Source organism: Sturnira hondurensis, unplaced genomic scaffold (assembly GCF_014824575.4).
Source record: "Sturnira hondurensis isolate 20B ecotype Veracruz unplaced genomic scaffold, ASM1482457v3 Scaffold0006413, whole genome shotgun sequence".
Lineage (NCBI taxonomy): Eukaryota > Metazoa > Chordata > Mammalia > Chiroptera > Phyllostomidae > Sturnira > Sturnira hondurensis.
The window spans coordinates 18,607,610-18,634,525 of NW_028079044.1; the positions used below are offsets into that span (position 1 = coordinate 18,607,610).

The 26,916-nt window shown below is 47.6% G+C and overlaps 1 protein-coding gene across 16 annotated transcripts in view; it reads right to left on the bottom strand.

The window, feature by feature from the left end:
- Positions 1-26,916, bottom strand: part of DYSF (dysferlin) — a 201,053-nt gene that overhangs the window by 41,155 nt on the left and 132,982 nt on the right. For 8 of the 16 annotated variants that reach the window (XM_037048120.1, XM_037048116.1, XM_037048111.1 and 5 more), the window contains 5 exons: positions 21,298-21,399; positions 21,021-21,182; positions 19,769-19,934; positions 19,154-19,230; positions 12,859-12,921 (listed from right to left, as the gene is read on the bottom strand). In XM_037048120.1, coding sequence (XP_036904015.1) covers positions 12,859-12,921; positions 19,154-19,230; positions 19,769-19,934; positions 21,021-21,182; positions 21,298-21,399 — 570 coding nt within the window. The remainder of the gene's footprint in view (positions 1-12,858; positions 12,922-19,153; positions 19,231-19,768; positions 19,935-21,020; positions 21,183-21,297; positions 21,400-26,916) is intronic. The other 8 variants (XM_037048124.1, XM_037048122.1, XM_037048118.1 and 5 more) reach the window with 1 other exon arrangement.

Here is a 26,916-nt window from a genome sequence, read left to right on the forward strand (position 1 = left end):
TTTTTCTCTGGGTGGGAAAACAGGTCCCTTTCGGACCAGGGGAAAGACCTCTCAGGAAGAGGGGAGTTCATGGCAGCGGAGGCGGAAGCAAGGGCGGCTGGAGGGGGCTGGGGCTTCCTTCTCCCTGATGAGGCCCTAGACTTCGCCAGACGAGTTTCACCCTGGGCTGTCCCCCCTGCAGTGTGCATCCAGGGAGGAGGGGTGCACCCCCGAGGAGACCACAGGAATGCCAAGCAGGGGAAAGGCGCCCTGAGCCAAGGGCTCCGGCAACAAGGATCCAATATCGGCGGGTGACTCCAGCCCCCGTAACAGGAGAGACCGTAAAGTATGTGCTCTGCTTCCCAACCAGCAAACACAGCAAATAACCAATTACTCCAAATAGCTAACAGATTTCGGCTCTGATTTCCCTCCCCTTGCCTCCCCTGTGCCTTCACTTGTCATTTGATGGGCGATTTGTATTTGCTCCGAAAATGAGAGAAGGAATGACTCACAAAGGAAGGTCCAGATCACACGCAGTGACAGGCATCAAACCTCCCTAATCAGAACTAATGGGAGTTGGGGGAGGCCAGGCTGCACTGGCAACACATCTGAACCAGCGTTATTTTTAAAGAAGTATAGTTCTGTTTGTTTTAAGCACATACAGTAATTCTTGCTAAACCAATATTGCCACATACATGTCCTTAAGAAACCTATTTTAAGAAGGTAAGTACCTTCCTAATTAAAACAAGGATATATGCAAACTTGCAGGTAACTGACGTTATTAAAGTTGAGACACGCTCCTTCACACTCTTGAGTTCAGAGGTACAACCACAAGTTCTGAGACAAACTGCCTTGGATGCCTTCTGGAAATGCTTCCTCACTTAGGAGCCACACCCTGTAATTGATTCCTTCGCTCAGAAAACCTTTGCTTCAAAGTCTTTGGATAAATTGTTGTCAGTGCTCATGAGCTGTGCAATGAGGCATTCCCCCCAATTAAGGCCAATGGGTCTGTCCTTAGAGAATTAGACCATGAAATCAATGTGTGGTTGTTCAAAGCAAAGAGAGGCAAAATCACCTCACTGGGGAAGAGTGCTCCTACTCTAAGCCTTAACCCTAAGCGAGTAGACTGTATTCATAAATCTAAAGAAAGAATATATCTGAGAAAAGAGGAATTGTCAGTCCTGGAAAGGTGGAAACTAGGAGTAAGGGTTCACTGTTGGCAGAGGTTCACATCAGCACCATCAAGGAAGAAGGGAGCCCAGTTTAGGGACTAAAGCCACCCTCACCTTTGAAGGCAGATGCACCCGCCCATCCTGGTCAGCTGCCACTAGATCTCCAGTCACAGAATTCTCCCTCCTTATTTCGACTCCTCACTCATTCCCAGTCACAGTTGGCTTCCTGGTTGCTGAGCCTATTGAGGGACCACAACTGGACCACACCCGAGGTCACATGCCCTGGGCAGAAGGACCTCACTGCAGTCTCACAAACCGGCAACCTCGGTTTAGAGCTCTGTGAAAGGCGTATAACTGACCCATCAGGTGTCTGCACCCACAAGGTTAAGAACCCATCCACCCAGGCAAGACTGCAGGAACCTCCCTAAGAGAGCACCCCTCCTGGTGGCCCTTTTGGGAGAGAGTCAGATCTCCTTTACTTAAAAGATTCCTACATAGGAAATCATAGGCAAGAACTGTGGCCCTGACCTAGCTAGCTAATACCCAACGCGGAAACAAACAGAAAACCAACTCTTCAGCCTAACAGAAAAGACTCTGACCCTGCTTCCCTTCTTCCTTCTCCACCCTGCTGAATTCCTAACTGACCAAGTAAAAATACAGCATCCTTTGACTGTTTCCTTCTTCCTTTTATCTGAGTCTGAGATTAGGAGGAGCCCCTGCACTGATGGACAAAAGCCATCTGAGCTCCCAGTACTTGACAAGCAAGGACTCCCCTCTGTAAGGACAGACGGAAAGAAGAGATTAAAGTTCAAAACAAGGGGAATGGTATGAAGATTGAGACAAGTGATACGATAAAGAATTGAGTAAAAAGAAACAAAACAAATGACTAGTTTGTGCACATAGGAAGGAGTCTCAAGAGGATACCACAGATAAAAAGTCAGATTTGTGGTCCTGAAGGAAATATAACCTGCATGAAGACAAACATGACTGTCAAACTTAAAACTGTAATATTTGCAATAGCCAAGTGCTGGAAACAGCGTAAGTGCCCATCAGTAAATGAGTGGGTCAAAAATACTCTGGTACACAGTGGAAACTAGGCAGCAGAAAGAAAGAAAGAAAGAAGGAGCTCCTATCCTTGTGACGGAATGGATAGCACTGGAGAACATTACACTAAGTGAAATGAGCCAGTTGGTTAAAGACAAATACCATATGATCTCACCTATAAGAGGAATCCAATGAACAAAATTAACTAATGAACGAAAGAGAATTCTCGAGGCTTGGAAACATGAAACAGACTGACAGTGGCCAGAGGGGAGGCGGGCAGGGAATAACGGCAGAAGGAAGAGGAAGAGACTAGTCAAAGAACATGTGTGAATGACCCATGGACGTGAATGACCCATGGACATGAACAATAATGTGGGGATTGACTGTGGGAGCAGGGGGTGGGCTGGGCAGAGGTGGGCAAAGGGGGAAGGAATTGGGACAATTGTAATAGACAATTGTAGTAGGCAAAATGACAATCTAGAGGACCAGAAGAACCCTCCAAGTAAAAATACCTAAATTAACAGATGTCTTCAAAATCCTTTTTGAATAAAAGACTCAGCTGATAGGAATGTAAAATAAAAATCTTTGGGACAAATAAGTAAGCAAAAATCCAGAGGAATAAGGAACCAAAATGCAAATTAACTGTGGGCCCCCAAAGCCCAAGCTGAACATTTAGTTTTAAGGGAATCTGGGTTTGTAGTATTTCCAGGCATCTGGTAAAAGCACACACATACCCTCTCTGAAAGAATGTGACTTTCATCCAGACCTCAAAGAACTCTCAGATAAAGTTCCAAGGAACATGAGTTCACAGCCGAAAATGGTGAAAATGCACAAGGAACAAGGTACCACGAGCAAGAATCAGCTAAGAACACCAACTGCGGATCAGACCTGGTAGCACAATACAATTATCAAAAATAGGACTTAAAAAAAAAACTGTTTAAAAAATAAAAGGCATTAAAAATATGGCAAAGAAACAAGTGACTTTCCAAAACAAATAATCAGATTTGGCGGGGGGAGAAATTTTAAAGATAAAAAATATAACATTAAGACGAGAAACTCAATTGATGGGGTTAAATAGCTATTAGAAACAACTAAAGACCATGTGAACTAGGAGATATAGCTTCAGAAATTAACCAGAGTGCAAGACAAAGATATAAGTAATATGAAAGAAAGTTGAACTGACATGAAAAATAGGGATAATCTAATGTAGATGTAAGCAGAGTTCCAGAAGGAAATGACAGAGAATAGGGACGATGTAATATTGGAAAAGATAATGAGGGAGAACTGTCTAGACCTAATTAAAAGAAAAACAAAAAAACAGCCCTAAGCTTTAGGACGAGAGCTCAATGGAAGCCAGAGACAGTGAAGCAAACCTTCAAAGTACTGACAGAAAATATGTGTCAGTGAAACCAGCATTTTCAAACTAAGGGTGAAATAAAAATATGAACGGACCCACATTCAAGGAATTTCTATCAGCTTTACTTCCTAAAGAAAAATGATGATGCTGGCCCTGGCAGGGGGCTCAGTCTGTTGGAGCATCACCCTGTGCACCAAAAGGTCATGGGGTCAATCCCCTGTCAGGGCCCACACCTAGGTTTCAGGTTCAATTCGCGCATATGGGAGGCAACTGATCAATGTTTGTTTCTCTCTCCTTTCCTCTCTCCCTACAATCGATAAACGTATCCTCAGGCGAATGTTTAAAAAATAAATAATATGATACTAGGAGGAAGAAGTCTGATATACGAAAAGAAATAGTAACTGGGTTACTTTTTACTAGAAAAATTGGTTGCTTAAAAGATAAGGCTTAAAATGTAGTTTATAAAAGTAAAACTAAAATATTGAACAAAAATTTATAAATTGGCATGCGATTAGAGTTAAAGCATTCTATTCTCCTAGTAATATTCTGGAGAAGGCTATAAATACCAATTAAGCTTAGAGTTTGCTCAGTTAAATAGGTACATTAAAGTTTATATAATTATCACTGAAAGAACAGAAATGACATATAGTTTCTTCTCATAAAAGAGAAGAAAGAATGAAGGGAGGGAGTCATAGCTCAATCCAAAAAGAAAAAAAAAAAAGAGGAAAAAAGGGGCAGAACTACTAGAGATACAAAGTAAGACAGCAAAAATAAATCCAAATATATATATAACACAATATATTAGACTTTTCAATTCACTAGTTAAGAGAACAATATTATCAGAATGCATCTTAAAAATCCACCCAATTGCTGGGCACTTAATACAGTCACAGAAAAATTGAAAGATAAAAGATAGAAAAAGGTGTACTAGAAAAATACTAACTACAACAAAGCTGGTGTAGCTATATTAACATGAGACACAACAGACTTGAAGGCAAAGTTCCTTAGCAAAAATTATAAAAAGCAAAGGAGTGGGAGTTCACTACATATTGTTAAAAGATTCAATTCTCTAGGAAGATAGAAGTATTAAAAACGCATTTGTGCTTAATTACACGGCATCAAATACATTTTTTAAAAAGTAGTCAGAAACCTAAGTGGAAACCAATAAAAATCACAACAAGGCAGAATATTTTCATATACATCTTTTGGAAATTAATAAAACACATGCACACAAAAGTCAGAAAATAATAGGTAGACTAACACAACTAACAAGTCTGATCTAAATGGATATATTATATATAAAATACATTTGGAGAATACACCTTCCTTTCAAGCGCACACAGGACAGTTACAAAAATTGACCTTATGCGAGGCCATGAAGCAAGTGTCAACAAACATCACACAAACTAAATTCCCTAAACCCTACTACAGTTAAGCTGGAAGGCAACAAGAACCAAGAAGTTCAGAACTTCTAAAACATACTTTTAAACAATTCAGGTGTCAAAAAGAAATAAAACAAAAATCAGAAAATACTCAAACTGGAAAATAATGAAAATACCATTTATCAAAACCTGCCAGAAGCATAAAGCAGTACTTAGAGGGACATTTATAGCCTTGAGTTTACATTTTTTGAAAAAAAGAATGTTTGAAAATCAATAAACTAGATATAGCAATTAAGATAAAAATATAATAAACCTCACCAAAATAAAAGGAATGAGATAATTTTTAAAAGAAATTAATAAACTAGAAAACAAGGTCATAATAGAAGATGAACAGAGCTAAAAACTGGCTGTCTGAAGAGACAAAAATATCTTAATTTCTGACAAGAACAATAAAATATAACCTCAGGGATGAAAGGAGGCATAACTAGATTGAGGAAAAATTTTTCTGATAAAGTAAGAAAAATGCTATAAAAATGCATCAATGATTTTCAAGAAAAACATGGATGAAATCCTATAAAACATTAATCACTAAAAGTGACTCACATAGAACCAGAAAATCTCAAAGATCCTATAAATATTTTTTAAATATCATCTCCAGTTTAAAGTATCCCTAAGAAGAATGCTAAGTCTAAACAGTTTACAAACGAATCTACTATTTACGCAACAGATAATGGTAATCATTTGTTATTCATTCAGAGACTAGAAACAGAGGAAATATATCCTAGGTATTTTTAAGATTAGTATTATTAAAATACCAAAAGCTTAAAAGGACAATGAAATAAAAACAAAAAAAGGAACTTCCGGCCATTATCATTCATAAAAACAGATGCAAAAAAAATTCCTAAGCTAAATGTCTACAAACTGAATCCAGCAATAAATTTTAAAAGATAATATATCATGACCAGGATACATTGTTTCAGAAATGCAAAGTTGTTTCAGCATTAAGTGTATGTAGAAATATAAATATATATTTATATTAATAAAAATATAGAAGTATATATATTAAGGTAATTCACTACATCAACAGATTAAAGAAAGAAAATCATATGATCACCTCAACAGGTACAAAAAAACATTCAATAAAATTTAATATCATTCATGACAAAAAACAAAACCTCTTGGCTAACTAGCAATCATTTAGCTGATAAATTTCATACTTGTGAATAATAAAAATATGCACTTTAAAATTAAGAGTAGAAATAAAACTCTCTATTACCAAGTTACATAGAATATTAAACTAAAGGTACTAGCCAGTACATTAATACAAGAAAAATAAATAACAAAAAAGAAAAAGAACACAGAAGAATCGAAACTGTGATTAATAACAAATTGTATGATTTACTACACACACAAAAAAAAAACAGAAAAATCCTCAAATCAGTACAATTAACAGGCAAGTTCCACAAAGTTTCTGGATATAACACCAGCATTCAAGAATTAATTTCAGCCCTGGCTGGTGTAGCTCAGTGGATTGAGCGCGGGCCTGCGAACCAGAAGATCGCAGTTCGATTCCCAGTCAGGGCACATGCCTGGGTTGCAGGCCAGTTCCCTGCAGGCCAACTCCCAGCAGGGGATGCACGAAAGGCAACCATACATTGATGTTTCTCTCCCTCTCTCCTTCCCCTCTAAAAAGATAAATAAAAATAAATAAAATCTTAAAAAAAAGAATTAATTTCATTTATACATGAGCAAAAAAATTAATAGTTAGAAAATGTACCTTAAAAACCCAAAGTGAGAATAACACTAGAGCATAAACTAGCTAGAACTAAATCTAATAAAAGCAGTACCAGACTTCTTGGAGAAAATTATAAATGTTTATTGAAAGACATTTTAAAAAATCTAAATAAATGTAGAGCTATATTATGTTCACGATTAAAAGACAACACCATAAAAATATTGGCTCCCCAAACTGATACAGAAATTCACTACAACTCAATCACAAATCACAACAGCTTTTCAAAAAACAATTGGCAAACTGATTCCAAAACTGAGGTGGGAAAGCAAAGGACAAGAATAACAATAACACTCCTGAAAATGAACATGGTGGACTATTCCCTTTACCAGATATCAGGGCTTATGATCCTGCAACAATAGTATGAATAAGACAGTGCAGTATTAGTGCAAGGAAAGACAGAGAGACCAGTGAACAGAATAGAGAGCCCACAAACGGACCCGCACTTAAATAGAAACCTGATACGTGACATGGCCATTCATTTACGGATCAGTGGGAGAGGACAGGTCATTCTATAATCCAATGATGTGAGTTCGCTGGTTATCTACCTGAGAAAAAGAGAAAAATCTGATCTCTACTTCACACTTTACACACACATGCACATGCATCAGTTCAGAGGGATTAAGGACTTAAGTGCAAAAAGTAAAACTAGAATTTTTAGAAAAAAATACATGCAAATACATCTTTTCAAAAAAAATGGTTGAAGCAACAGAGAGAGAATGATGAAGTGATAGCCCAAGGTACCCAAAATACACATAATAGGAAATCTGTAGGAAGAGATCTTAAAAATGACTTGAGCCTAGAATTTATAGGAATTAACCTAATGGTATTTTCAAATAGCTGGTTCTTTGGATGAAAAACAACTATAAAATAGAAAAAGGGCTATTAAGCCTAATAATAAAAATAAGGGACTTCCAGCCAAGATGGAGGCATAGGTGGAAACACTGTACCTCCTTGCACAACCAAATTTAGAGACAACAAAGATTTAGAAACAGGACTTCCAGCCAAGATGGAGGGGTAGATGGAAATACTGTACCTCTTCGCACAACCAAGTTTAAAGACAACAAAGATTTAGTAACAATAATGCAACCAAAACAGAAATAAAATTGAACTGTACCAAAGTCCAACAACAACGAACCATTCATCCAGACCGGTAAGAGGGGTAGAGTCAGTGGCTGGCAGAGAGGAGTCGTGGCAGGAAAAAGTGGCCAGACCGACCCAGGCACACAGGTGGTGGTTGGCAGATCCCAGGCATGGGGTGGCAATGGGCAGACCCAGTGAAGGCGCAAGAAGGGTGGCTGGCAGCAATCACACATTCATTCGCAGATAAACCAGGCAAAGGAGAGAGCAGTGAGACAGACCGTGTAACCCAGGGTCCCAGCGACGGGAATTGAAGCCTAAAAGCACCAATTGAAAAAACTTTCAGGGGTCGGAGGTGCCAGGAGAGGCTCCCATGCTCACAGAGAGTTAGAGAGACTCACAGGGTCCTGGAGGGTACACAAGCCCACACACCTGGGAACCAGCACCAGAAGGGCCCAATTTGCTTGTGGAAAGCAGCAGAGGGGACCAAAATCCAAGAGAGAGCAGAACAAACGCCATTGCCCGTCTCTGACCCCGCCCCCACATGCAGCGTCACAAGCCAGTGACTGGATTGATCCACCCTGGTGAACATCTAAGGCTCCGCCTCTCATACATAACAGGTGCAAACAGACCAAAACATTATGGCTCAAAAAGAAGAACAGCTCAAAGCCCCAGAGCCAATACGTCTAAGTGACAAAGAGATAGCCAACCAATGGGATGCACAGTTCAAAATACTGGTGATCAGGATGCTCACAGAACTGGTTGATTTTAGTCACAAATTAGAGGAACAAATGAAGGCTAAACTAATTGAAATGAAGGGAAATGCACAGGAAACCAATAGTGATGGAAAGGAAACTGGGACTCACATCAATGGAGCAGACCAGAAGGAAGAAAGAAACAACCAACCAGAAAAGAATGAAGAAACAAGAACTCAAAAAAATGAGGAGAGGCTTAGGAACCTCCAGGACATCTTTAAACGTTCCAACATCCGAATTCCAGGGGTACCAGAAGGGGAAGAGGAACAGCCACAAGTGGAAAACTTATTTGAACAAAAATAAAGGAGAACTTTCCCAGTCTGGCAAAGGAAATAGACTTCCAGGGAGTCCAGGAAGCTCAGAGAGTCCCAAAGAAGGTGGACCCAAGGAGGAACACACCAAAGCACATCATAATTACATTAGCCAAGATTAAAATGAAGGAGAGAATCCTAGAAGCAGCAAGAGATAAGGGGACAGTCACCTACAAAGGAGTCCCATCAGACTGCCAGCGGATTTCTCAAAAGAGACCTTACAGGCAAGAAGGGGTTGGAAAGAAGTATTCCAAGTCATGAAATACAAGGACCTACATCCAAGATTGCTCTATCCGGCAAAGCTTTCATTTAGAATGGAAGGGGCAGATACAGTTCATCTCAGATAAGGTCAAATTTAAGGAGTTCATCACCAACCCCTTACTATATGAAATGTTAAAGGGACTTATCTAAGAAAAGGGAGTTAAGAAATATGAACAGTGAAAGGATAGCAAACTCACAGTTATTAACAACCACACCTAAAACAAAAGCAAACTAAGTGGATGCCTAAAACAGGAATGGAGCCACAGAAATAAAGATCACATGGAGGGTTAGCAACAGGGGAGTGGGAGGAGGAGAAGGGGGGGAAAAGGTACAGAGAATAAGTAGCATAGACAATGGGGAGAAAATAGGAGGGCAAAAGTAGTGTGGGAAATATAGAAGCTAAAGAACTTGTGACACATGGACATGAACATGGAGTGTGGGGGGAGGGGTGTTCAGAGTGGAGGGGAGTGAAGGGGGAAATGGGACAACTGTAATGGCATAGTCAATAAAATATATTAAAATAAAATAAATGGCAACAAATTCAAAAAATTAAAAAATAAAGATAAGAAACACATATTTACAAAATTAGGAATAGGGAGGAAAAACAGACCAGATACTGAAGCATTTTTTGTTGTTGTTTTAATAATATGTACCAATAGGCAATATCTGGGAACACCTAAGTCACCAAATTGACTAAAAAGTGGAAAGTGACCAAAAGTCCTCTCCCAGCAAGTGCTGGGCCAAATTTTACAAAGGAATACAGGGTCGAAGCATTGTGTGCCACGACAGAAGATATGCATTCCTGAAAATCTTTTATGATTCAAAACTCACATAATACTGTTTTCCAGAAAAGATAATGGGTATCCTATTAACCAGCTAAACTGTAAATACAATTCATCTGCCAGCACCTTAAATTACACAACTGTTAATAATATAAAATTTTAAATCAACTTACATTTTTACGTATTTTGTACTTAAGCAAGACTATCAAAATATTTATATCATGTAGTTCCAACTTGCACCATTCAAATTCATAAAAAGTGGCACAAATATATTTAACTCTTTAAGAAATAATAATTCTAATGTCATAGAGAATGGTCAAGAGCAGAGAAAATGAGAGTATACCACAAAAAATATTTTATGAAACTATTATAACCCTGATATCAAAACCTAGAAAGATAACCTAAAAGTAATCTTTATTAATAGAGATGCAAAACTCCTAAATGAGTAATAGAAAAATCTAACTCAATGATATACTTTAGAAGTTTGAGTTACCAACTTCCCCTTAACCAGGATTAACCAACACTCTCCCCTCTCCCGACTGACAATCTGCCTGTGGCCCAGAGCCAGCGGCAAACCTGTAGCTCACCCTAGAACCGGGTGAGCTGTGTGTTGACCAGAGTCAGCTGTGCTTATTCCTAAACCCATTTATGCCAGCTGTACTAATAAGGTCATTATTAGATCAGTGCAAATATTACAAAAATACATAAAATTTGAATTTAAAAAGAAAGGGCATTTTATCTATGAAAACTAATTTAATGCTGCTGGGGTTTTGTTTTTTTAATGATGGAAGTTAAAGATGTGTGAGATAACAAAAAAGGCGGGAGAAGGGGACCTGAAACTTGAAAAAGACTCCACATGAATTTTTGGCAGGTATTCTGAAGATCTCATTAAACTTTAATAGACCTAAAGAAAAAAACATAGGTAACACACTGTGGGGGTGGTTTGCACCCAAAGAATGATAGGACACTCCAATGGCAAGTCCAAACTCAAAGAGACCTTAGCGCATGTCAAATAACTGAAAACTGAAGATACATGGACATGGCTAGAAATAAATTGTTTATGGTACATAACATATGACATTTAATGAGTCTGTGTTTAACCAGCTGTTCCCATTGGCCAACCATCTTCCTTTCTTAAGTGACTGAATAAGAGGACTTCAGTTGCAATGACCCCCAGATCCTGACCAGCAGACCTGTTTGGGTTTGCTCCAGGAATGCAGGGCAGTCATACATTCTACTAACAGAACCACGGAAAACACAGCCACCGACTTGATGAATGCCAAATACCACTGGATAAAATTAAACTCCCATATCAATTTTTAAACTATTAACAAACTAATAATAAAGAACACAGCCTTGACAAAATCAAGAATATCTATCGGAAAGTACCAATCGTTATCATAATTAATGAAAAACGAGTAGAGGCCTTCTCATTAGAATCAGTAACTAAATAAGTTTGCTCGCTAGCATCTCAATTACTGAATGTTATTTTGGAAAAAGGAGTGAGGTGTAACTATTAGAAAAAAAGTGACATACTTATTATTGTTTGAAGAAAACAATCTTACCTAACTGGAAAACCCAACAGAATTAGTTAATAACTGCCAGAACTAATAAAGGAGCTTGATAAAGAGTATGTTCCAAAGTAAATCTATAAAAATACTATTTTGCTATATTCTAGCAATAACCAGTTAGACAAAGTCACAAGAAGAAAAGATATTCTAATTAGACAACAACAATGGCTATAAAATACCTATGAATTAACTTAACAAAAAATGGGCTGGACCTATACAAACTAAATTAAAAATCACCCCCCTGAGGTACATAAAATAAGACAATAGTAAAAATTAGAAAATTAAATGTCCAATGATAAGGGCAATAGTTCAAACCTTATAGAGGTCCCTATGATGAAATGACATGCCACCCAATTTTAAAATATATAAAGATATGGAAATACATTCACAATATATTTTAAGTAAAAGAAAATGCAGATTATAAAAAAGTACAAAATGATTCCATTTTGTAAAAAAAAGTACATGTGCATAAACTTTATCTAAAAATGTGGGCATATCACAATCTTAATTAACAGGCTTATCTCTGGCAGGAATACAAGCATTTTTAACTTTCTGCCTGACACTACACTTTTTTGTGTTTCCTATATTCTCTACAACAGATAAATTAGAAAAAAATCTTAAATATAGACTGACTCCTCCTAAAAGCCCATAAAACACTGAATACAGCAATGCCTCCCCTTAGCGCCATGAGTGGACTTGAGCTTCTGGAAGTGCCTATCTCGCTGCCTCCCCTACAGGTCAGGGGCTGCTCCCCTCCACCCTAAGCTTGGGGTTTCATGAATGTGTGTGGAAGGCCAGACACCAAAGTCCTCTTCCTGGAGGGACCCATGACCCATACAGATGACATGCAGGAAATCAGCGCAGGCGGACAGAAGCAGCCCTGCTGGGAACTGCACGGGCTGACCATGGGCACCGGCAGACCTCTCAGAAACTGCTGGGGACCACCAGGGTTCCTCAGTCACACATGCCCTTCATGCCCCTGGGAAGGACAGAGCAAGTCAGCCTGCCACTGCCCCCAGAGGTTTCTCGTGTCCCGTGTCCCAGCAGTCAGAGTCTAATTTAGAGACTTCCCTGTTTCCACCGGCCCACGCAACCCCAACCATCCCCTCCACCCCCAGTCCTCATGCACGTAAACAGGATTAAGGAAAATCCCAGCATGCACCAACAGATAGATAACTCAGGGATGTTTCTGTGACTCTTCCTTTAGCTTTTTCCCCACCGGCTTTATCACAGTCCAAGACAAGTAACTGTTTTCTGCCAAGATTCAGGAAATAACTTCCTTTCTTTCCCTCCACTTCCCCCTCCTCATCCCTTCCCCGTCCCAGCCCCCCAAGGAAATCAAGGAACCCACAAATAGGTAAACAATACATACATGAGGACTGGATGGAGAAGATGTCATGTTAGTGGGGGCCGAACCTGACAGACCATCTGCAAGCTACAAATTAAACACGCTGGTTAGCAACAGGTTTAGAGAAACCAGGTCAGGAGAGGCTGGACAACCCCAACGAAGTGCTGCTCTCCGACCAGACGCCTCTGCTCTCCCTCCAGGGGGCAGTGCAAGTCGTGGGAGGGACACGCGCTTTGGAGCTGAGCGAGACTGGCACCAAATCCTGGCCCCGTTGCCTTACCAGCTGCATGACCTTGGCCAACCCCCTGACCTCCAAGTCAGCATCCTCATCTGTCACACCTCACATGGCGATGGTAAGTGAGGATGAGATAAAGACCATGCACACCTAGCACAGGTGAGGTACACGGAAGGGGCGCAGCTGATGCCTGCATCTCGCCTGCTTTCTCACTGCTTGGCACCATTGACCCAGCGCCACTCTCTCATGCCCCCCTCTCCTTTTAAACTTCCCATCATCCCTGTGGTTCCTTCTAACAGCTGAGCTACACCAGCCCCTGCTTGGGCCCTGTTCCTAACCTAGTGCAGGTTTCTGAGTCTTCTTTCCTCAAGGTCAAGAACCAGGGCACCATGTGGCCTTCCCAAAATCCTGTATAAGGGTGGATCTAAGAGTTTTATGGTCCAGCATGCCCCCTTATACTACAGAAAGTTTTCTGCATTCTTTTCTGACATCAAATTCTTGCCTGCCATCTTTTGGGACTGTGAATCAATGTTTTATAAGGTAGATTTCTAGGCCCCGGGGTCCAGAGGGCCTCAGGTGACTTTTTCAGAGGCCATGACAATAGTCCCCAAGATGGGGCTCTCTGTGGATGAATACTAGTCTAGATGAACAAGACCAAGAGATGCCTTCCAGGTGGGGAGAGGCGGGGCTGGCAAGTACAAAGAGATAGAGGGAGAAAGAAGCATAGCACATTGAAGACAGAAGGAATCATTTAGGGCCAAGGACACGGGGCTAGAGAGGTGGGAGACCAGCTGAACCCAGGGCTCCCAGGGTTAGACCCTCTCTTCCTTTGAACCTGAGCAGAGAGCTCTGGAATGTCCACAGGAGGCCAAGCCCCAAGCCGTCCTCCATTCCTGGGCAGGAAGAGCCGGGGACACATGCTCACCTGAGGATGGGGAAGGGTTCAGAAATACCCGGATGACGATGCCTAGAAGGACTGGGGGCTACGGACCCACTCCTGCTCTGTGGAGGGGATCACTGAGGGAACCCTCACCTCCCCTAAACTAGCCCTCAGGACTGGTCAGAGCCAGAGCTGGGCAGGAAGACAGAAAGGCCAGTGGGCACCCAGCCAGGTGGCTGGATTGCTCTGGGGGCTGGCTGTATGTTGGTGGGTGTGGTGTGACCCCCAGAACAGACCAGATGAACTCCATGTGAAACCCCCAGCTGCCCAGAGACCGGCTGGGCCAAGCAGCAGCTCCACCCCTCCTATTCTCATCCTGAGCCTCACAGAAGCCTTACTGTTATTTTTAATACAGTTCGTTTTTAGAAAGGTGAGAGGGAAACCGGCAGTTCACCAGAGCAAGAGGGAGAAAAAATAAAGCTAAACATAGTGCTCCAAAGATCTGGTCCAGCTTCCGAAATTACACGTTCCCCTTTGGGACTCAAGCATAATTTGCTACTCCGGTTCTGGGAGCACATTTCCACCTTCACGGCGTCCCAAAGACTATAACCAGAGCAGCCAGCTCAAAATTAGCCCAAGCTGGGGCGGCAGGGAGCAGCCAGGCCCAGCACCCCACCCACCCCACCCCACGGCCGTGAGGAACAGGTCTGCAGGCCTTGGGAAGCTTCCTCCACACTAGCCTGGGTTTCCTCCATAACCCCCAAGCCCATCACACACTCGCACAGCCCCACTACGAAGCCTTTGCCAGCCACTCTACCCACCTGGAGAGCCTTCCCCCCAACCTCTGCTGTTCCAACCCCACCCCCTCAGAGCAGCTTTCCTGGTTGCTTTAGCCACAGTGACCTCCAAGGACCAAGAGTCCAAGATCTCGGTGTCCTTACTAATAAAGCACTTCACCACTTTGACGTCACTCTGAGCATCTCATTTTAAATCGGCTACACATCACTCATCTGTCTCCCCACCAGACTGAAAATGTCCCCAATGTTCTTCTGCTCTTCATCCCTCCTCAACACACACATAGTCCCCACCCCTGGGAGTTAGCCTTCTCTGCAGACTTAACAAAGGAGACCCCATACCTAGGGTGGTTGGTCTCTCGGGATGATGGCAAGTGTCATCCTTCACCAGGTGACTCCGGGGGCATCTAAGTGCATAGAAAAGGGGGGGGGTGACAAGCAAGTGGACAGGGGGTGTCTCCTCTCCTTTGAGCTTCCAGACTCTCTAAGAAGTGGGGGAGCAGCATTCTGTGTTCCTACACACCATGGCTCTCCCCTCTCCATAACCAGAACTCCGAGAACTAGCTCAATGAAAAAGCAGCTTAGCACACAAAGCCCCTGGTTTTGTTTTAAAGACAGAAACAGTCCAACTCAGACTCTGAGACAGAATCAGAGACAGAAAGAGAAGCCCAGGGAAAGGCAAGGACAGAGAGTGACCTGCTAGCTGCAGTTCATTCAGATCGCGTTCTTGGCCAAAGGCAACGCCTGCCTAGTCATTCACTTTTCTATATTCTCCAAATTTTACATAATGAATGTATAGTTATAATCAGAGAAAAATGAATTATATCCATTTTTAAGGCCGAGCACTAGATACAATGAAAGACCTCCACGCCCCCTCTCTGAGGATATGCCCAGGCCCACCCTCAGAAAGTGAGAGGTCAAGGTCACGATTCCTGCAACACCACCACTGAGGCTGGACACACTCTCTAGAGTTGGCACACACGGGCTCCCAGCCTCTCCCCACCTCTCACACACACTCATGTGCATGCACCATACATACACACACACACAGACAAAGGCCACCAGCAGGCTATGATTCTAAAATCTACACGGAGGACAGCCACACAGACCACCAATAAACTGTGGAGTTAACCTGCATGAGTCAGCTCATCCCGGCCCTCACTGCCACGGAGAAGAGTCTCCAAGGTCAGGCACCCACCCCGAGGGACCGTGCTCACCCCCAGAGGTGGGTGCTGATCTACAAGCCCTGGAAGACAGAGTAGAGAGATCTGCCTTACACATACGTTTGTGGTCTTCTCTAGAACTGGCCGCTCTTGACAGAAACCAAAACATTCCTAGAACTTTGAGAAGCATTCTACCATGTCAGTACAATGACCTAAGCATCAGGAAAATCTGAGGCGATATTTTCTAACATGGGGCAGGCTCATCCCAATAATTGGGTGGATGATGGTAAGAAGGTTCATCTACAGAAGGGTGCAACTAAGGAACAAGACTGAAGGAATGAGACAAAAGCCAGATCTGGCAAAATTATGTTTGAAGTTGGGGAGGAGCCCTCAGCTGGGTCCACAGTGGGACCTGGTGAGCAGGGAAGCTGGGGCCATGTCATGGGAAGAATGAAACAGGCTGCCGAGAAACACGGGCTGAACAAACGGGAGCCAGGAGAAATCAAATCCTTCCAGACTTCTTGTCCCTCCCCTCTCCAGAGGCCAGGGCTACCATTCTATCTGCACTGGGGGAGTGGGGAAGGGATGAGAACGCAGCCAGAACTATCTGGCAAAGCATTTGCAAGGGGAACCACTACCTCCTGGATCAGCCTCAGAATGCCTGGTTCTCCCAAGTGCCAGGGGGTGTGCGGGAAGGCGGAGTGAGTAAGATTTCCTGGACCTGCCAAACCTAACCAATGCATCTCAGAGGCAAACACAGTACAAACTCAGTTTTCCCCAAATCCCCCATCACTCCCCATCAGGGCAGGGCTGCCCAGACACCAGGAATGGTTTCCATGCTGGCCTCCGGCTCCTTGAGAATAGGGTTCTGTCTCCTCCATCAGACAGGGAGATCAGTGAGGGCAGACTCCACGCCTCCTCCATCAGAGCAAGTGGATCTCACATGCTCCTTCTTCCTGCCCACCTCTGAGACCCAGTGAGCCTGTCCTCATGTGGGCGCACATCTAGGAACCTAGATCCCAGCTCCCTGACCTCTGCCTGGCCAGTAGCTCTAGCCAGAGGGGCTGTGGTGTGCTCCCACAAAAGAGGACAGACCTGCTCTGGCTCAGACCCCTGCCCCAGTTCACTGATGTCAACGTCAGGAGGACGACCAGACTGCACCTCCTCACCGTCTGCCTCTGGCTGTGCTTGTAGCCAGCAGGACCCAAAATAGTCCCTCCCCCTCGGAGTCTGACTCTCTGTACAGACACAGACAGCCCACTGAGGGGGTGGAAAGCAGGAGCCAGGATCAGGCAGACCAGAGTTTGGGGCTAATTATCTGCCTAATTCATCTACAAACACCTCCCCAGGCCAGAAAGCACTAGCATCCAGTGCTTTGTAGGGCCGGTCTGAAATTTCCACTTGGGTTTCCCCATTAAGAAAAGCTCCTTCTCAGACCCCCTACAAAGAGTAGGCAGGTCATCTATGCCTCCATCTGTCCATGCACCCGCACATCCACCAATCCGGGCAGACTTCATTGAACACCTCCTGCTAAGTCAGGCCCTCTGATGGACATTTAGGACACGAAGAGGATTGTGCCCCATACTGCCCTGAGCCTAGTCTAGGGAAGATATGCCAATTACAGAGACAAGGGGGACCTAAGAGGCAAGTGCAATGACTAAGATCGAGACAAGCCTCACAGGAAAAGTGGGGGAGCCAGGGAAGAATTCTGAAAGGAGGTGACCACAACTAAGTTCAGCCTCAAAGAATGACCAGGAGTTGCCAGAAGTGTCCCCAGCAGAAAGAATGACGGGGCAGAGCCCTGGCACCGACATGGGAGAAATGGAGAGCCTGGGACTTCTGAGGACTCTCAAACTCAGTGAAACTATGCAACAGTGTCCAACCTTTTGGCATCTCTGGCCACACTGCAAGAGAGCTGTCTTGGGCCACACATTAAATACATTGTGACCTGTAATCACAAAAAAAACTCAGTGTTTTAAGTAAATTTACGATTTTGTGTTGGCCACAGTCACAGCCATCCTGGGTTGCATGCAGCCTGCAGGTTGGAGCCCCCTGCTAGAGCAAGACCTCTTGTTTTGGCAGGAGGGAGGCCAGGGCTGAACATGAGGCATTCCCCTGGAAGTGAAATGATGAGCAAATGAGAAAGAAGCAGGTGTATCAGCCCTAAATGACAGGGAGAAGCCCCCATAAACACCCCTCCAGGGACCGCTTTGAGGATCCTGAGCGCCAACAGCCCAGTTTGCTCACCTGCTCTCAGTGCTGTTATTTAATTGGGGTTCTATGGAAAACAAAACCCTCCGAAGCGCTGCACCACCCCTGGGTGAATGAACAGCTGTGGGCCTGAGGACGAAAGCGCCAAACAAAGACTGAGAGGCTCTGCGGCCAGGCAGTCCCTGCGCTCTGGGAGCCCCGGATGCCAGGGATGGGAGCAGCACCGTACAAAGCTGAGAGGAAGGTGTCAACACAGAGAAGATGGCTAGTTTGAGGCTGTGCTTGCTGTGAGGCCATTTCCCTGGGTGGTCTCAGGCCTACAGTACCCACAGTGCTCCCTCCTCAGTGAGAGGCGCCACAGACCGCCAGCCCTGCTGTTTGCCACAGTGTCTGACTTTCCAGCAGGCCCTATGTTGCTGAGTGCATAGCAAAGGAATGCCTCTGACCTGTGCAGGGTTGGATACCCTTGGAGTAGGCCCCTCTCCTGCCCCTCTCCCTCCTTTTTCCTGGAGGTGAAGGGATGGGGGAGGTAGAGAGATTATTGGCTCAGATGCAGACCCCTCCTTTTGGGCTGCCTCCAAGTGCCAGCAAGCACAAGTCCAGAGGGTCCGGGCTCAGGTTAGACTCTAGGGCTGGAGCACCCCAGTAAGTACCCAGTCACTCCCACCCAATCTGCCTTCTGTCTCATTTGCTCCTCCCACCCACCCTGATTTCCTGGACAATCTCCAGGGAAGAGCCCTCAACATGGGCCTCAAGGTAGAGGGGCCATTTTTCTCACCTGCTTTGGGGGAAATGATCAAGTCTTACCCGGAAAACCACAAACAGCCTCCTCCCAACCAGACTAAAAGCTCCACCTAGGCTCCTCCATCTGTGCAGTGTCCAGCCAAGGTACAGAGTGCGATGGCTTACAGAGGCCACGTGATACGGAAGGGGGAGCAGATGGAGCGGGAGAGACCAGGAAGGGGGTGGGGGAGCCATCAGGGCCAGTGCCTGGCGAGAGCCAGTGTCCCTCCCCCGGGACCCAGCACCATCCTACCTGGAGGGGGATGAGGGGCTCCTTGTCATCAATGTCAATGAGCACGTCCTCTCCAGGACTGAGTAAGCTCACGTCATCTGTAGGAGAGAGCGGTGTCCTGGCCTGAGAGGGGGCTCCCTCGGGGATCTCATCCCTTCTCGGCCACAAGTCTCAGTCAGGTAACTGTGAGACAAAACCCGCCAGGCTCTCCACTCTATTGGGTGTCTTTCTCTTCCACCCAATTCTTCCTTCTCCCATCTCTGCCTCCCCTACCTTCCTTCACATTCCCTGTCTCCTCAGTTCTCTCTCTCCCTCTCTTCACATTTCTCTCCTCCCTCCTCATGCCATTGAATCCCAGCATCTCTCGTCCTCCCCCAACTCTCCCCCATTACCCTCCACTCTAGCCCTCACCTCTCAGCCCCCACAGGCACATGTACCTGCTACCTGTGTGCACAGCCCAGATCCAAGCTATGTCCCCAGAAAGATGAGGTCCTTACCCTTTTGGTCAGCAGAGCAGAAACCTCCTCTCATCCAGGTCCCAGTAAGGGGACGGCTTCAGACTCATCTCCATGGCAAGTCCCACCTGCCCTGAGCCTCCTCTGTCTGACCCTCCCCATCAACAAACGCTCTGCCTACCTGGGCCACCTTGTGGGGATGGACTCTCCTCTGAGTAGGGGTCGCACAGGAAGCTCTCCAGGGAGCGGATGGTACACTGGCCCACCACAGGCCGGCGGCCAAACTGGCGGTTATCAATGACCTTGACCACAATGGGGGGACAGTAGAGCTGCTCCCTGGGCAGCATCTGGGAAGAGGGAGAAGAAAGCTCTGAACAGTGGTCTAAACCCGTCTCTGGGAGGTCTCAGAGAGAAGGGGGAGGGTCTCTTCTTCACAGAACAAGCCCAAGGAGAAAGAATGACTGCACACCCACGGACAACTTCCGGTGGCCATAACTCCGAAGTGGTGGCTGGATGAGCCCAAGAACCCGCCAGGGAAGCAGAAACACACACCTTTTCCTCCTGCCTCTTGAACACTGCATGGAGGCTATTGCTTTTCCCCCACAGCTTTACCTTCCAAACACATCAGCTCAGCTCAAAGTGAAAGCAAGTCTCCTTTCCCTGAACCCTCACTGGCTAGGAGGGGAAGAGGGGAGAAGTTGGCCCAGGACTCAACATTTCTTGCAGACAGTCCCCCCCAAGTGGATACTCAAGAGTTGGCTTACAGGCCCAGATTCTTCTCCCCACCCCACCTCCCCAGCCCCAAAAGCACTTTGAACACAACTTGAAATAATTTATGTGCTCTCCTTCGGTGGCGGGTTTGGCTCAGCCAAGAGAAGGCTCCTGTTGACAGCCACTGGGCCTGGGGTTTCTATAGTGCTTTCATCTTGCAAACCATGTTCCTTTCCTCCGGCTCGCCTTACTCTGGCCACTAGGTCCAGGCAGCCTAGGGAGCTGGAGAGGACTAGGGGCCTGAGGACAGTGGGGTGAGCCCATTGGCGGAGGCCCCGGTAGAGAGCCCCGAGTTGGGGAAGGTTTGGAGGAATCACGTAAGACCGGAGCCCCAGTGGCCCCTGAGGGGAGTTTCAGGGGTAGAGACCTGCCCTGAAAGGGGAAACAGCCATCGATGATGGGTCCTTGGGACTCTGTGGACTCAGGATCTGGGCAGGAGGACGCAAGCTGGCCCTGTCCATGTGGCTCATAGGCCCCACCTCTCCTAGTGAGGACCGTGGGAGCATCTCCTCCCCATTTTCATAGACAGTGAGGTGGGACAGGAGCCATGACCCACACAAGTTCCCACAGAGTGTCTGACAAAACCCCCAGACTGCTTGGGGTTTCGAGGAGGTTCTAGCTAGCAAGACACTGGGAGGCGGGAGCAGGGGGGTTGGGCTCACCACTTCCATGAAGAGGGTGCAGATGTCAAAGTTGGGGTTCTTCCGGAGGTTCTTGATGACACAAGACTGTACCATCTCACCCCCGCACTCCACCACAAGGCTGGGGGAGGAGACACTGGCCAGCTGGTAACTCTTCATGTTCCGCAGGCCCCACGCCAGGATCTGGGGACAGAGAATGTAGGGAATGGCTGTAAAGGCCCCAGGCCCCAGGAAAGGATGGGCAAGGAAGAGGAAGGTCCAGGCTGCCCTCCAACCCCCCAAACGGAGCCAGGCTCACCTCGATGGCAGTGCGCTGGAGAGCTGGCTTGATGTTCTGGGGGACCATGTAAATATTGGCCTCCCTCTGGGGTGGCGGGTAGGGCAGGTCTGTGTCGTCCGACTGCAGGGATGTCCGGCGGGGCAGAGACAAAGGTGGAGCAAGGCCACGGCAGAAAGACGAGAAAGGAGGGCCGATGGGACACAAAGGGCGTGCACAAGAGACAGAAACAAAGAAGCAAGGACACCCAAGTGGGCAAACAGGCAGGTAGAGATGAGACATCCAAGTCAGTGTTTAGGGCACCTTCTTCTCCAGGATCACAATTCAAGCACCAAGACCCAGGGCTCAGGTCACTCTGTCTCACGTGAACCCCAGGCCACTTCTCTCCCATTACACAGGCCCTGATGCACCAATGAGCTGCTCAGGGTCACCCCACCCCGGACACATGCATGCACGTGTGCACATATGTGCACTGCCCTCTCCATCCCAGCCCACCCACTCAGCCCCTCTCCAACCCAGGTGGGACTATGTGCCCCCCACTGGCCTGGTTTTCCAGTCTCCTGGTCAGACCCTCCCAAATTACCATCCACCCTGGAGTTGCACCACCACCCCACACCCAGACACCTGTCAGGTCCTGGACCTCTCATACCTATCTACTGTGAGGACAGGGCACGTGTACTGCGGGCCAAAGAGCACCTGGCAGTATGGAAAGACCTACGAATGCCCGTCCTCTACAGGCACCAAAGCTGGGGAGGCTCCTCCACCACCCAGATCAGACCTGAGTGCAGCATCTGTCAACTTTGACCTCCTAAGGGTTTTCCAAAAAGATGTGGGCAAGAATCCCCGAAGGTCATGAAGAATTACATGGGGAAGCAAGCAGGGGAAGAGCAACAGGCAGTACCATGGGCTGGGCAACTACCACATCCCACAGTGGCTGGAACACAGGTCCCAGTCCTGGCTCCACCACTTACTGAGCTGGGTAGAAATTTCACCTCTCTGTGGTTCATTTTTTATCTGTAAAATTGTTATTAAAAGTTATCAACCTCTAAAACTTAGTGTGAGGCTTGAAGTTAATACAACATTTCGAATAATGTCTGGTGCGTGTAAACTCTCAATAGTAGGACTACTAGCCCACATGGCACCTCTGTGACAATTAGAGAGAGATGTCCCTTTCTGAAAGACCTTCACTTCCACATCAGATCATCATAACTTCACTAGTTTATTAGAACAAGACACTTCACTGCCACCTACTGGAAAAGCGTTATAATAAATACAAAGACATGACGTCTGCCCGGGGAAATCACACCCCCTTGGACACCAGGGCAGTGCACAACCCACACATCCATGCACGGAGTTCCCGCCCTCAGGATATGCAACTATAATTAAAAGGGCTCTGCTGGACACTTTACAGAGCTGGCCTCATGTAATCCCACTTAATAAACAATGGAATCACTGGATTCATTCTCCAAGTGACTTGCTCCGGGTTCTTCCTCGGAGGATCGCGTGTCCACCCGCACACGCTCTGCCCCGGACCATGGGAGCAGCTGGAGCACAGTGATGACACCGGCTCCTCGCCTCATCACTTCCCAACCAGCCCCAGCTGTCACTCCTGCCCAGCGACACACCGAGGGCGCCACGCTTCCCTGCGCGGCAGCGGGGAGCTCAGCTCTAGAAACAGGCCAGGCCTCAGTTCTAGTTGCTGCCGGGATGCTTCCTGGCTGTTCGGCCTCGGGCAAACGACTCAGACTTTGTGACTCACACCCTCATGCAAAGACCCGGGGTTACAATACCCTTCGAAGTCGCTCTGAGAAGTCAGTGAGAGAACAAATGTGAAGAGTGTCTGGCACACAGGAAGTGCTTAATGAATAGCAGTGACCCTATGATTACCCAGTTGCTACTAGTGCCACTTTTTCCCCATTGGCCTCATTGTTGACCTCCCAGGGCAGCTTGAAGAGAGTCGAGCCACCAAACGCGTCTCTCAGAACTCTGGCTTCGGGACTCCCGCTACCTCACTAGGGCACACAGTGAAGAAACTCACCATGTTCCCCCAGACCCACAATGAAGATGACAGGACACTGGAGAAAGCACCTACATGTTTAGACTGGCTGAGAGGCAGGGCCTTCGGGAGAAGGGAGGGGTGGCTCTCGGGGCTGCCACGAGGCACAACTCTAGGGACTGCTGCACACATTGCAGTCCACTTGAATGGTGCCCCTGGAGGGCGGGGCCAGGGCCTGGACAGCCACCACAAGGGTTGGCTGCTATGCAGACACCTGGCTGAGAGCCCACCCTTGGCACTCAGAGGCCACACATCAAGAGCTGCCTTTTTAAAGGGAGGGTGAGGCCTGAAGCTCGGCTCGTGGCCTGTTCACGGCCTGCTCAAGGCTGATGCCCAGTCCAACGTGGGCCCAGGGCCAGAAGTGCAAGATGCAAAGGGGCAAAATGAAGGTGTCAGGGAAGGAACCTCGCCCAAGCTCCCCTGGGTAGGGCAACAGAGATAAGCCTTTCTCACATGGCTGGAGCCTTCTCCCCAGATCACCCAGGAACAGTCACTCATATATTTCCTCCCAGGCCCCCCTGCAGGCCCCCAAACCCTGGGCACAGTCCCTCTGATCCTTTTTATCCCTCCATTTCCATGTTCCATCTTTCCTGGCAGGCTCCCTTGAGCTCCAAGTTGATGACCTTCCTCTGTATGCTGAGGACCAGGCTCCCCATTCTCAGGAACCTATTTACAGAGGGGGACAGGGAACAAGAACCTGGAGAAGGAGAGCTCCAGTACCGTTTGGAGGAGGCCCTGGAGGAAGAAGGCAGGTGCACACAGCTGTAGAGAGCCACGCCCAGCACAGGCAGCAGGGAGAGAGGAGCAGAGACAGTGGTTAGAGATGTGTCTGTGGAGCAGCTTCCTCCGCACGAGGCCACCATCCTCATCCCAAGGCCACCTCCATCCACCTCGCTGTCCCCAGGGGTCCCAGAGCATCCTTGCTCCCTGTGATCAGTTGCCACTCCTCAGGACCCCTGCCTCTGCAGGGCCCCCTTCCACCAGGCCTGCAAGCTGCCTCGATGGCTCTTCGAACCCACTTCCTGCTGTGCAGACCAGTGAAGTTGTCACTGCACGTCTGCGCCTGAACACCCTCTGGCCCCATAACACAGTCTTGTCCAGTCCGCCCCAATTTTCCACACTGTGGGCTGGATCTTTTCCTTCCCCATTTAAAGACGGTCTCTCAGATCCACCTCTGCTCTGTGTCCTCTCCAGTAGCGTCCCTCCCTCACCTCTCTCCTTCTAAAAAGGGCTGCACCATCCACTGCCTCTCACTGCCGTGCAGCCCTCTGCCCCGGGCACTCAGCTCAGTTCCCTGGAAGCTTCTGCCTCCAATGTTGGCAACGAGCTGCTCGTAACTCAACCCAGAGGCCCCTCACTCACTGGCTCTTACCACTCTCTCTTCCTCAGCAGCATCTGGCTGCTGACTCCGACCTTCTTCCTAGAACTGTCTCTCTGAGTCCACGCTGGCCCTCTCTCCTGCTTACTTAGTCCCTTCCTCTGCCCAGCCCTCTCCTAGGCTTTCTGCTCCCAAACATCTCTCCTAGATACCACACCCACGGTCTCAACCTCGCACTGCTCAGTCCATCCTTGTGTCCCACTGGCCTCCCACACTGCACTTGTCCCAAATTGGATTCTCTAACTTCCCCCTCAAAACCTGCTCTTCTAAAATGTCGTCTCAGAAACCCACACACCACAACACCCACCTTGACAACCAGGCCAAAGAGCCCCGTGCCGTCCTCGGCTCGCCTCCCACCTGTCACCATGCCTGATGGGTCACCCAGCCTTGGTGATTCTGCCTCCTAAATTGCTTGCGCGTGCACCCGCCTATCTTCTCTCCTCAGCAGGGGCCACCGCCCGCCCCTGCCTGGGTCACCAGCACCCCGCTAAGTGTTGTCCTTGTACCTCATTTTCACAGCCACCCCCACAACAAAGGCGTGCTGTGAGCTGCAGCCAAGAGGGACTATCCACGGATGTCAGGTTCCCCACCCACTCAGGATGGGGAACTGCTTGATGTGGCCTCCAAGACCCCTCCTCTTCTAGTTCTTTCCAACTTCTGTCTCACCTCGCAACAGATAACTTTCCCTTCCAGGACCCCAGAGAATGACAAGCCACCCCCCTGAACATGCCCAAGGCCTGCCCTGGCAGGGTGCAGGAGATGCCCTGCTGTCTTTACCTGGGAGGCTTGAAGCTTGCGGGTCCTCTGCCTGAACGCTTCTCTGCCCAATTCATCTGGCTACCTCCTGCTCAGCTTCAGGTCTCCATTTAAATCTTCCCTGAGGCCCTGAGCTTAAGTTAAGCACCCCCATACCCCCCAGAGCAACTTGACCCTCTCCAGTTGAAAGACACACCACCCTGTGTCGTCTCCAAGTGTCCACTTGTCTGTGTTCCCCCATTAAACCAGCAATTCTGCACACAGGGACCGCAGCCGAATCCCCTGTGCAGTAAGCGAAGGGCTGTGAGTGGAGAGTTGTGGGAGGGACAGAGGGGTGAATGGCTGAGTGGGTACATGAATAAAGAGCTGGTTCCAGCGTACGTTGCCCTCCTTCCCAACACTCTTGCCTGCTCCAGCCTGATCCTCAGGTCCTCACCATGCCTTCTCTCCCCTGGGTCTGCTCACGGCTCCCGCTGTTTGAATGGGCCTCCCCTACCCTCTTCCGGAACCTAACACATCTTTCAGGGACTAGTTCGAGCATTCCATTCTTCAGAAAGTCTCCCCAGCCACTCCAGAAAACTCTTATAAGCCTACTCTCTAACTTCTCTGAATTCTGCCCAAGTGACCCTTGCCCGGTGTCCCAAGGTGCTAATAGCCCTCTGACATCTCACCTGTGGGTCCTGCGGCCCTGGCCTGACAGTCAGCTCTTGTGCCCAAGCTTCCCAACTTTTTCCTAGTCCAGCAGGCCTGAGGCGCCACGCTTCTCTACAGAGCAGTGGCTGTGGACAGGGGCAGGCTGCAGGGGGCCTGATCGCCACAGGGCAAGCACATCGGCACTGCCCGGCGGGGGTGGATGTAGACTGAAAGTGCCACCAGGGCATCCTGATTCAATGGCCTGTGTGCGACAAGGGACTCTGAGGAACAGAGACCTCAAGGGCACCTTACAATAGTCACCTAATTAGACAAAGCAACATCTGGCCAACCCCTTGCCCGATGGCTCTCCCCACCCAGCCCTGAATGCAGGGCTGACTTGGGGCTGCTCTCCTCGTGGGCTCTACGGGGCGTTTACCACGCCGCTCAGACCAAGACGACTAAGACCCAAGGACAACAGAGGCTCTCCCCGCAGCACAGCAGCATCCACTCTGATGTCCCTCTGCCTGTCCATCTGGGGATAGTGCCGTGCAGGGAGCCGGTGCCCAGACTCGGGGGCACTTCCTCCCGCAGTCCAGGAGCCGCCACACCAGGCAGACACTCATTCCCAGGGCGGGGGATGGGGTGTGTGTTACCAAGCCCATGCAGCCACCTAGGCCAGTCCTGCCACCAGTAGCCCATAGACCCCTCACCCGGCAGGGCACAGTCGGGGGACCCTCTGGACACTCAGACCCTCACTCCTCAGGGAGCTCTAGGCAGGGGCAGCCAGGCAGGCTGGGAGGGCTCCATTGTCTGCCTG